Consider the following 12025-nt stretch of genomic DNA (forward strand, 5'->3'; position numbering starts at 1 on the left):
CAATTCGTATGACACCTTACTCGACATGTTTTGATAATTCTATGCCAAAGTTAGCAATAACCGCGAGGATTATAATGCACTTAAGAGTATATGGTATAGCGTTATCATGGAAACAGCTAAAGGACTTGGTTCTGAAAGCTGCAGACAGGCTCAGCTCATGCTAGAGCACCATCTCACATAATTCCAAGCACTCTGCCTCCAGGATTGTTATGGCCTGCCATAGGAGTGACTTATCGGAGTATATTTGTCAATTTTAGGGTTAGATATAGGTATACTGTATCTAAAGCAAAGAGTGATTACACCACCTTGCCCCAGCTGGGTTACCAGCCAGTTGTGTCAGTTTTAGATGGCCAGCCAGGGGTGGCATAATACATGCTGCAGCCCCTGGTAGGCCTTGGGTGCACTTATGCCCTGGGTACCTATGGTACACTGTACAAGGACTTACAAGAGTTACCCAATACCAATTAGATACGTACCTACGGTACATGGAGTCCATTTTAACAGATAGAGCAGGAAGCCTGGGGTCCTGAATAGCAGGATTCCAGGCCAACTAAGTCGAAAACCAGCTAAACACTAGGCAAAAATTTGGGGGTAACCATAGTCAGATATCCACCTTCCTACACCAAGTTCTTGAATCGACCAAATGGTCACTGCACGGCAAATCAACATAAGAGATCTCAGTCGAGGACCGGCACCACCTGGATGGTCAGATCAGAAAGAGAGGAAAAACCCAGTGGTTTGCCAAGGCGCGGGTCTCTTCGGGCAATGATCGTCTGTAACGAGATTCCAATCCTTCGTTTCGACCACTCCTTCGGGCATCCGAATCGCCGATGAGTCCAACGTTGTGCGCCAATTTGTCGTGGTGAGCCTCAGCTAGACCTACCAGTGCTAGGGGTTCGCCCTTATTCTAGGACAAAGTCCTTAGACCAATAGGAAGAAGTTGGCACTGAAACTGGAATATAAAATACATTGTTTATTAACCTCATGAGATGGAACTACATTCACACAACACCCTTCGGAAGTGTATGAAGTAGCACACTGAGCAGAAGGAGCATGGCCCTTTTATACTCCTACAGGGGCTCAAAAGAAGGCGGTACAAGTACAGAAAGAAGGTTTTAAGTACATATAAGGTCATACAGAAAATGCACAATCAACAAGTGGGAGGAGCTAACAGTTTGCCAATTCCAATAAACACATCCTGGCAGTTCTGTAGTAGGGGATCTCTGTGTATAGTCATAATCTAGTGAATAGTCCCGCTCATGTGCGTAGACACTTAAGAGAGCATTAAAGACAAATAATGCAGCCTATACATGCAAGGCTACACTCAGTACTTCAACTAGAAATGCAAGGATATTCCAAAAATATCCCACTTTAGACCTGTCTGCCAGGTTTAACCATGGAAAACACTCCCCCCCCCCCCTTCACTAAATCCTTGGAATGATAGAGAGGAAGGACAGGACAGACAAGCCCCCATAGGCTGCCATTATGTGGCTTAAAAAGGGATACCGTGCCTTTAAGGAAACTTTCTAGAACTCTCCTGGTATCCCAGAATGCACAGCAACTCCCTCCACGTTCAGTTCTTTTTTCCGGCTCCTGCTAGCAGGACCCTGGAGCATTGAGCTCTCCCTTTTTGGGTTTATTTCAAAATTGTGCACTTTTAAAGTGTTAGAGTGTGTTCACTCAACGTGTTTTTGCCTTGTCTACATCTGACTGGAGTTTCTCTGCTGTTTTGGCTGTTCCTTTTATCAAATATGCCTGCTTTATTTGATAAATGTCCTGAGTGCTCCAGGAAAAAGGCAAAATCGGATCCTCACAGCGTTTGCATCCTGTGCCTGCCTTCTTCTCATGTTCCTGAGGAGTGTGACATCTGTCTGCAGTTTCCTAAAAGAACCCTCAAGGACAGGGAGAAGACAAGGCTCCAAGGCTTGGAGCTGAGAAGGCAGCAGCAAGGACAAGCTAGGTCCGGGCATGAAGGGGCTCCTTCCTCTGCCCATGCGTCAGCCTCTGGGGGGGTCCCCAGTAAAGAAAAGGCCAGAAAATGCCACCGGTCTCCGTCGATAGCCTCGACGTCGGCGTCGAAGGGAATGACCACAGTCTGTTCTCCGTCTCCCCGGGGCTCCGGGTCGAAGCGACGTCGACGCTTGACGTCGAGGGGACTGACGTCGAGCTATCATCGACGTCGAGAGGGGTCAAGACGCCGGTGCTCGCCGTTGAGGCGACACCGCCGGTCACAGTCGACGTCGACGCGTAAGTCTGCGACGTCGAGACGAAGATCAGCGTCGAGACGGAGGTCTTCGACGCCGAGGAGGTCACCGTTGTTGAGGAGACGATCGACGCCGAAACACCTCTCGTCGAGACGTTCGTCGGCGTCAAGGAGACAGTCGTCGACGTCAAGGAGATGTTTATCGTCGTTGAAGGGACGCTCAGCGTCGAGAGGAAGACTAGACGTTCTAGGACTAGGACGGAGTCCCCAGCTTCAGCGAGCATGTGGTCGCGGCGGCGCCGTCGCTTGCACACGAAGGAGAGGGCCTCTAGATCGCCCCCCTCTGGTCAGAAGAAGAAGAAGAAAAGAAAAGTGGGACGGTCTCTGGACTCGGAGTACTCTCAAGTCTACTCGCCCACCAAACCGAGGTCGCCTTCGCCGCCTCCTTTACCCGTGGATCCTCCTCCATGAACTCCGACTCCTCCCCCACAACCTCCTACGCCTCCACTACCTCAGGTTCCTCCTCATCGTCCTCCTCCACCGGCTCCACCGAGGTCTACCTCGCTGCCTCATTTACCGACGCCGCCTACGGGGCTTCCTCAGCCTAGGCTCCCGGCTCGGCCTCCACAGCGCCCTCCTGTCCGGCCTGCAGACCACCCAAATCCACGGAGATCGAGGTCTCGCTCACGGCGGAGAGATAGGTCCAGGAGTCGCCATCGCTCCTCTACAAGGTCCAGACGACGCCATAGGAGGGACAGATCTAGATCCCGCCACCCGGACTCGTCCAGGGCCAGGGATTACTCGCCAACCCTGTCGACTCCCCTCGGACGAGGGTGTCCCCGATAGACGATATTGTCTCCTTCCAGGAGGTGTTGCTGCGAGGAGCGGCTAAGTTGGGCATCACGCTCACTACGCCCACACCCTTGACTTCCGTCATTTTCGAGACCCTTCACAAGAAACAATTGTCTCGACCGTTGTTACTGTTGGTACCAGGGCTAGTGGAACCCGCAATGGAGCGCTTCCTCACCCCTGCGGTTACTAAAGCAGCGCCTTCCAGGCTGCAAAACAAGTATCGGGCTCTGACACGGACCCTGCGTTCCATCGCTTGGACCCTGCGCCGGATTCGGTGATTGTGACGGCGGCGAGGAAGCAGCACGCAACTACCCCATCATCGACAGTGCCTCCTGATAAGGAGAGCCGCTGGACGGATTCGGCAGGCAGGAAGGTCTGCGGGACGGCAGCCACGCCTATGAAGGCTGCGAGTGCCGCGGCCTTGCTGGGGCGTTATGATCTGTCCCTCTGGGAGTCCCTAACACAGTGTGGAACGTCTTCCAAGGGAGGATAGGGAAGATTTCCAAGAAATCCTTAATAAAGGACTCTTGGTCTCCAACCAGGTGATCAGTTCCGCTGCGGATTCCTCCCTCCTGGCAGCACACGGATACTGCCATTGGGTCAACCTGAGGCGCCACGCCTGGCTGCGTCTGACGTCCTTGAAGCCCGAGGCGCAGCAGAGGGTGGCCAATCTACCCTTCTCTGGTGAGACCCTGTTTGGTAAACACGCAGACGGGGAGATGGCCCGTATGAAGGCGGAGGCGGAGACCTTGACGGCTGTCAGACTGGAGAAGCCGAAGGAACAGAAGAAGACCTTCCGCTCGTTCCAGAGACGGTACAGGGCACACGGTAGAGGGCAGGGTCGCCAGGCTGGACAACAACAACAGCAGCGCCAGCAGCAGTTCCAGCGGCGCCCATTCCAAAAGCGCCAGAGGGGCCGTGGTGGTCAGCAGGCTTCATCCGCGACCAAAGGCCCGGCCGGGTCTAGGCCCTGAGCTGTTACTTCCCCTTCATCCGTTACCCTCTCCGGTGGGGAGAAGCATTCAACATTACCTGGCAGAGTGGAGAAACATTACTCAGGACAAGTGGGTGCTGAATATTGTTTGCAATGGATACAGTCTTCGTTTCACCAGCCCGCCTCCAACGGTTCCACCGGTCTGCTCACAGTTCCGACTGTGGGAGCTCCAGGCGGAGGCCGATACCCTGTTAAGAAAAAGGGCAATAGAAGACGTTCCTTTGTCTCAAAGGGGAAAGGGTCTTTACTCACGCTTCTTCCTAGTACAGAAGAAGGACAAGAATGAGTTCAGGTCCATTCTCGATTTGCGACAAGCAAACAAGTGGATGCGCAGGGAGAAGTTTCGCATGCTGTCCTTGCACCAGATCTATCCTCAGCTGCAGAGGGGAGACTGGCTGTGCGCGATAGATCTGCGAGATGCGTACTCCCATGTTCCATTGCACGGAAACATCGGAAGTTCCTGCACTTCCTAGTCGGCGCCAATCACTATCAGTACGCCGTACTACCGATTGGACTGAAGATTGCACCCAGGACTTTTTCAAAATGCATGGCTGTGGTAGCAGCTCACCTGAGAAAGAACAAGGTGTTTGTCTACCCGTACCTGGACGATTGGTTGATCAAAGCCTCCACCTTCCGGGAAGCCCAGTTGCACTTCAACAGGACGGCCGTCCTGCTGAACAGTCTGGGGTTGCACATAAATCTGTCCAAGTCTGTCCCGATTCCTGTGCAGTGCCTACAGTACTTGGGAGCCTCCATCAATACGTTGCCAGCAAGCGTGTCTCCTTCGGAGGATAGACGCTTATTCATCCTTCGTAAGGCTCATGCTCTCATAGCTGCTCCATCTACAACCGTGAGGACGGTGTCTTCTCTACTGGGATCGATGGCCTCTTGTATCTTCCTCACACCACACGCGCGCCTACAAATGAGGCCGCTACAGGAATGCTTGGAGGATCATGTGGACCAGAGGAAAGGGTGTTGGGACGACTGGATTCAGCTGCCTCTAAACGCCCAACAGTCCCTGAGATGGTGGTGCTTGGTAGAGAATCTACTCAGAGGGGTTCCTTTCCACAAGGATATCCCGACTCGGACTATCGTAACGGATGCGTCTCTCCTGGGCTGGGGAGCGCATTCAGACCATCTACAGATCCAGGGAACGTGGTCTCCGGCGGAGTACAGGTATGACATCAATTTCCTGGAACTCAGAGCTGTTCACTTGGCATCGAAGGCCTTTCTTCCGTCCTTCCGGACCAGCTACTTGCTTGTACAGATGGACAATACGACCACGATGTATTATCTCAACAAGCAGGGGGGCTCTAGATCGCGCACACTGTCGCAGGAGGCGCAGGCAATCTGCCTCTGGCTGCTAGCCAGAGGATTGATGATAACGGCGACTCATCTGCCCGGTGTACAGAATGTTCAGGCGGACGCCCTCAGCAGGCTGCTGCAAGAAAACCACGAGTGGGTCATAAACGACGAAGTGCTCGAAGACATCTTCGCCGCGTGGGGCACTCCAAACGTGAATCTGTTTGCCACCAACAAAAACGGCAAATGTTGCGACTTCGCCTCGAGGTATTACCAACCGGGGACGCTGGGGAACGCGTTATGGATCAACTGGTCGAACAGCTTTCTGTACGCTTTTTCACCCATTCCCGTGATTCCGGCGGTGCTCATCAAGCTGGCCCAGTCTCGGGCGCGGATGACTCTCATTGCTCCGGAATGGCCCAGGCAGTGGTGGTTCACGGACCTGCTTCATTGCTCGATCCAGCCTCATCGGTGGCTGCCGTGTCGGCCGGACCTTCTCACGAAGTTCGGGGGCAGATGGTGCACCCCAACCTCTTGTCGTTGAGTTTGGCGGCATGGCTCCTGAGATAGCCCAATAAGGCCACTTAAATCTTCCTGAGGATTGCATGGACATATTGAAGGAGGCTAAGAGGCCGTCTACTAGGACCTCTTATGCTTATAAATGGAAGAGATTCTGCATCAGGTGCATGTTTAAGAACTAACAGCCAGATTCATGAAGGTGAATAGCGCTCGTAAAGGGCCAGATTCTCAGAATCTGGCCCTTTGCAAGCGCAATTTTTGCATTTGGGATTCATCATCCCAAATGCAAAAATCGGTAATCGCAAATTCGCAAATTTGCGAGGAATTACATTTAAGGAATCTCTATTTGAGATTCCTTAAATGAAATTCATCATCCATTTTCAAATTGCGAATTCGCTATTTCAGGCGGCTATTTACGTGGTCAAACCTCGTGGTAAATAGCGAAAACTTTGAAAAATGCTTTTAAAAGCATTTTTCTAAGTTGCATGTTGCACACACACATGTCCTTTGGACATGTGTGTGCGCAACACCTGTTTAAATTTGCATTTAACCCCTTCGAAGCTAATGACGAGCTGGGCTCGTCATGGCGCTTACCTGCCGTGCGCGGATGACAAGGCCAGCTCGTCATGAATTATGGTGATTTTGGATATTCAGCGCAGGACGGGAAAACCCACAGCAGCAAAGGTGTTAAGGGGTGCTACAGGGTGTCCTTTGGACACCCCTGGCACCCTTTAAATCGCTATCTTATTTGCGATTAGCTAATTGCTAATCGCAAATAAGGAATACTCCCCATTCATTCCTATGGGCCTTTTGGCCCATAGGAATGAATGGGGAGTTATTCCTTATTTGCGATTAGCAATTTGCTAATCGCAAATAAGGAATATGTAGGAATCGTATTTTTTGTTTGCGATTCCTACATGAATCCCGTTTTGCGAGCCTGTAATAGCGATTCCTTATGAATCGCTATTAAAGACTCGCAAAACGGGTCTTTGATGAATCAGGCTGTATGATCCTAGGACCTGCAAGGAGGATGTCATCCTTCCATACCTTCTGCATCTGGCTCAGTCTGGACTTAATTTCCATTCCATTAAGGTTCATCTGGCTGCATTGACTGCTTACAGAAAATGTCCTCACAGACATCTTTCTTCCAGATCTCTGTGATTAAGGATTTTTTGGAAGGATTGAAGAAGGTGTTCCCTCCTGTTCGACTTCCTTCACCGGCATGGGAACTGAATGTGGTGCTGTCCAGATTGATGAAGGAGCCTCTTGAACCTATTCATAAGGCTTTGCTGCAGCACCTGTTGTGGAAAGCGGCATTCCTCGTGGCCATTACATTGGCCCGCAGGGTGAGTGAGATTCAGGCATTGTGTTGCCAAGAACCTTAGACTGTGTTTCATGCTGCTAAGGTTGTAATGCGTACTTACCCTAAGTTCCTTCCCAAGGTGATTTCTGATTTTCATGTTAATCAAACTATAACTTTACCAACTTTTTTCCAGAATCCTTCTACTCCAGCAGAAAGGTCTCTTCATTCCCTGGATGTTAAAAGGGTGTTGAAATTTTATCTGGATAAGACTAAAGACATTCGCAGGTCCGACCAATTGTTTGTCAACTATGGGTCGGTTAGGATTGGTCTGGCTACTTCGAAGCAATCTATCTCTAGGTGGATTGTGTCGTGTATCCAGCTTTGTTATCAGAAAGCGAATAAGACCTTAGGCGGTAAGCCTAAGGCTCATTCCACCAGGGGCAAAGCGGCTACGACTGCTTTGCTTCGTAATGTTCCCATTGCAGAAATCTGCAAAGCTGCCACTTGGAAGTCGGTCCATACCTTTGCTAAACATTACTGTCTGGACTCTGATGCCAGGGCAGATGCTCAGGTCGGACAGGCTTCGCTGCGAAATCTGTTCGCATAATAGTGGTGTTGTCTTTTTCTCCACCGCAGGGTTGTTTTTTGAATGGGCTTGCCATTCTATTTACTAGAATATGACTATACACAGAGATCCCCTACTACAGAAGGAGTAGTTTCTTACCTGTAACTTCAGTTCTGTGTAGGGGTATCTCTGTTATAGTCATAAGCGCCCGCCCTCCTCCCCGGTGGAGAAAGTGATGAAATGATGAATGCTACAGGTCTAGCTGATACACCTCCAAAAAGAACTGAAAGTGGAGGGACTTGCTGTGCATTCTGGGATACCAGGAGAGTTCTAGAAAGTTTCCTTAAAGGCACGGTATCCCTTTTTAAGCCACATAATGGCAGCCTATGGGGGCTTGTCTGCCCTGTCCTTCCTCTCTATCATTCTAAGGATTTGGTGAAGGGGGGAAGTGTTTTCCATGGTTAAACCTGGCAGACAGGTCTAAAGTGGGATATGTTTGGAATATCCTTGCATTTCTAGTTGAAGTACTGGACAGTGTAGCCTTGCATGTATAGGCTGCATTATTTGTCTTTAATTCTCTCTTAAGTGTCTATGAAATACTGCAAAGAAGACAGCTAAAGAGATTATTTTTGATTGCTCCGGGGTTCCGGCACATGAGCGGGACTATTCACTAGTTTATGACTATAACAGAGATACCCCTACTACAGAACTGGAGTTACAGGTAAGAAACTACTCCTTACAGACTAGTAGCAGCTGCATAGACAGCTGCAAGCTCAACTGAGCATGTGCAAAGCAGAATAGGCTAAATATATCTAGTCACTAGGCAGAATACTAGAGCAGACGACAGAAAGGTAGGACAGAGCACATGGTGCGCACGTGGTAGCACATGGCATACAAAATGGCTGCCAAATCCAAGATGGCTTCGGCTAGATGCTAACCCCGATCGCTGCCAAATTACAACACAGGGGATACTCATCAGTAGACCCTCTGCTCCCATCATACACCACAGGTGACAGTTAGGTCAGTTCTTTTGGACGGTGCATTATGTATATACACCTGAGTAGAAAACAAGTAATATAGAACAACTCCAGTAATGCTCGTCCGGGAGGAGTGAGGGTCGCTTATGACTTTGATGAGTATACCTCTGGATGAGAACTAGGATTACAGGTAAGTAACTAATCCTTCTCTTCCAGGGGATACTCATCAATAGTCATAATCTACGAATAGAGTAGCAAGCCCATACCCAGTACCTCGCGGACAAGCAACAGAGTATACAGAAAATGAAAAAAATCATTACATTCAAATTGCAATCAGGCAAACAAATTCCGCAAAGAGGCCTGCCCAACCTGGGCATCGGCCTGTGCATCAGAATCTAGACAGTAGGGGCGTGTGAAGGTATGTACCGATTGCCGTGTTGCTGCCTTGCAGATTTCAGACATTGGAACATTGCGAAGGAGAGCTGCGGTAGAAGCTTTCCCTCTGGTAGAGTGTGCTTTAGGTCTGCTTTATAATGTCTTGTTAGCTAACTGGTAGGATAAAGCTATACAAGAGACAATCCATTGAGAAATGGATCTTTTAGATGCAGATAGACCGGTGTTAGTGGAACCATAGTTAATGAAGAACCGGTCAGATTTCCTAAGTGTGTGAGTCTTGGCCAGGAAAAATTTCAGTACTCTCTGGGGATCTAAAGAATGTAATGATCTCTCAGGGGGAGTCGATGGTTTAGGAAAGAAGGTGGGCAGAGTAATAACCTGATTGATGTGAAAATCCGAAACTACCTTGGGAAGAAAGCTCGAATGTGTATGTAACACAACCCAATTGGCATGAAACACAGTTTAAGGCTCCTTACAGCACAGCGCCTGAATCTCGCTCACCCTGCGGGCTGAAGTAATGGCTACTAAAAAAGCATCCTTCCAGGTCAAATGCTGCAAAGACGTCCGTTGGTGTGCCGCTGTTCTTTTTTGGGGACTTCTCAAAACAAACTACGTCTAAATATAATTAGCGCCCAGCACTGGTTCGGCGAGGACGGGGATTGACTGCAAGCGGCTAACTCAATGGAGATATATATCAAAGCTCGTGGAGTGTGTCCAACAAACGAGTCGCACTCAGAAACAGTTCTGCTTTTCCCCAAAAGCTTTGTCACAGGTAAGACAATGCATTTCCCAGTACATTAAGGCATTTCACCACAGCCCAACGCGTTTCGAGTTGTCTTCTTCTTCCAGGGATTCTGCAGTGAAAAAGCGCATATTGGCTTCACCTGGCTGTTAAGCAATATCATGCGCCATGATTGGCTGGCTCTGAATGAGCAAACACGTTGCTTATTGGGATATGAAGTCCAACATAAAGTCCTCTGATGGAAGCGCTTTGATAACTGCCAATTTGAAATCTACATGAGCCCCGGAAAATGTGGTAGTCCTAAATCCTTGAACTGCAATCCACATGTAGAGCTCCGCATTATCGGAACCCCGTGGCCCCCTAGATCTTGGGTGGTGTGACTCAGTGGCAGGACTGCAGCTGAATATCAAAGCCCGTGGGGTGTGTCCAACAAACGAGTCGCACTCAGAAACAGTTCTGGTTTTCCCCAAAAGCTTTATCACAGGTAAGACAATGCATTTCCCAGTACATTAAGGTATTTCACCACAGCCCAGCGCATTTCAAGTTGCCCTCTTCTTACAGGGATACTGCAGTGAAAAAGCGCATATTGGCTTCACCTGGCTGTTAAGCGATATCATGCTCCACGGGGTTACCATGTTTTAGTGAGTGAACAAATACACTTTAGCACTGGTTAGCAGTGGCAAATTGCACAGTTTCATAAGGCCAACAAAAATGAGTTCAGAAAACAGGAGGGGTAAAGACAAAAAGATTTGGGGTAACTCTGCAAAGAGGGTCAAATTCAACAGATATCATTACTGGATTCATCCTCAATGTTCAACCAAACCTTTGCTTGTTTCTTTTCAAATGTGTTGTATCTTTTGTTTCAGGATGGCAGCTTTAAACGCCACCCCACGGGGGCACCTTCCTCCTTCCCATGGTCTGATACAGAATTTCATCAAACACCACCAGCCTGGAGCCCCTCTGTATTGACCCTGCCTCATCATCCGTGTGGTAGGTTGATATGCCAGTCAGCATCACCTCAGCCTTGCCATCTCCATGGTATGTAGCATTTTAGACGACTCTTGCTTGGATGTTTCTGTTCTATATTTATTTCACCCATTCTCTTTTTCCAACAGTCCAAAGTCTGTTTTACTCTGCATATAGTGTTTTCTCACTTTTTAAGTCTAATGTAGAAGATCTTGCATTGTCACCAAAGATCTGTTTATTTAGGTGTACACAGTAGAATTGTAACAAGTGTGCTTATTTAAGTAGTCCACTCCAGATGGCTGGTAGAAAGCGATATCCTAGATTTCACCCAAGCCTTACCCCAGGCCGCCTATCACCAGATGTATGATGATTGCAGCTCTTCCCAGCCTCTAATAAGCTCTCTCAAATGGCAGTGGTGCAGCCATTAAGTGATAACATTCCAGATCCATCACACACTATCAGTGCTTTGGCTTCCCTCAGAATTAAACAGAGGATAGAGACAGGACATAAAACAAATCTACTTTCGCACAAAAAACAGCGCTACTTCAGCCAATAAACATACACAGCAAGAGGACGGTTCACCACCTTTCCTTGCAAACACAATCCAGACTACAAACACAGAAAGGCAGAACACATTTCCTCTCCACCATGCAAGATTGAAACAAAGATTGGACGAGCTGTGCCTGTTCAGAAAATATATGCACATCAAACCAACGTAACTGGAAGATGTACATAAAATAACACGATAAATAGTGGCACATCACTCCTGTCGGTAAGAAGGCTAACGTGAAACAAACGAAACACATATAACCGCCTGAGTATGTGGCATGTTGCCCTAAAGTTACACTCAACTTCAACAAACAAAAGTGTGCGTCCACAGGATCCGAAAGTGGTGTGCTGCTTACAACCCAAAAAGGTGCTCATGAATTTACTACTCATTAAAATTGCACACGTCAACACCAGAAATGTTATGCCTCTCGTAACCCTAGGAGCACAATTGATTTCTTCAGAGTTGTGGACATAAGCTCCCGAGGTCGTGTGCACGCATTGTCACAAAAAACACATGCCCACCTGAAAGGACATGCAACAATTGGGCGTGTATCACTGGGAAAGAGCGACCGTATACCCCATTGGGACTGCATCTTACTAAGCACAAAAAAAACAAGAGCAGATACACTAACTGTTCAAGCATTGCAATGTCTATAA

The 12025-nt window shown here is 48.7% G+C and overlaps 1 protein-coding gene across 1 annotated transcript in view; it reads left to right on the forward strand.

The window, feature by feature from the left end:
• The window catches only part of DMRTC2 (DMRT like family C2), a 237626-nt gene that overhangs the window by 85327 nt on the left and 140274 nt on the right, over nt 1-12025 (forward strand). The window contains exon 5 of the mRNA XM_086929096.1: nt 10720-10891. Within this exon, the coding sequence (XP_086785222.1) occupies nt 10720-10891 (172 nt within the window). The remainder of the gene's footprint in view (nt 1-10719; nt 10892-12025) is intronic.

The sequence above is a fragment of the Lissotriton vulgaris genome, chromosome 7 (assembly GCF_964263255.1).
Source record: "Lissotriton vulgaris chromosome 7, aLisVul1.2, whole genome shotgun sequence".
Classification (NCBI taxonomy): Eukaryota; Metazoa; Chordata; class Amphibia; order Caudata; family Salamandridae; genus Lissotriton; species Lissotriton vulgaris.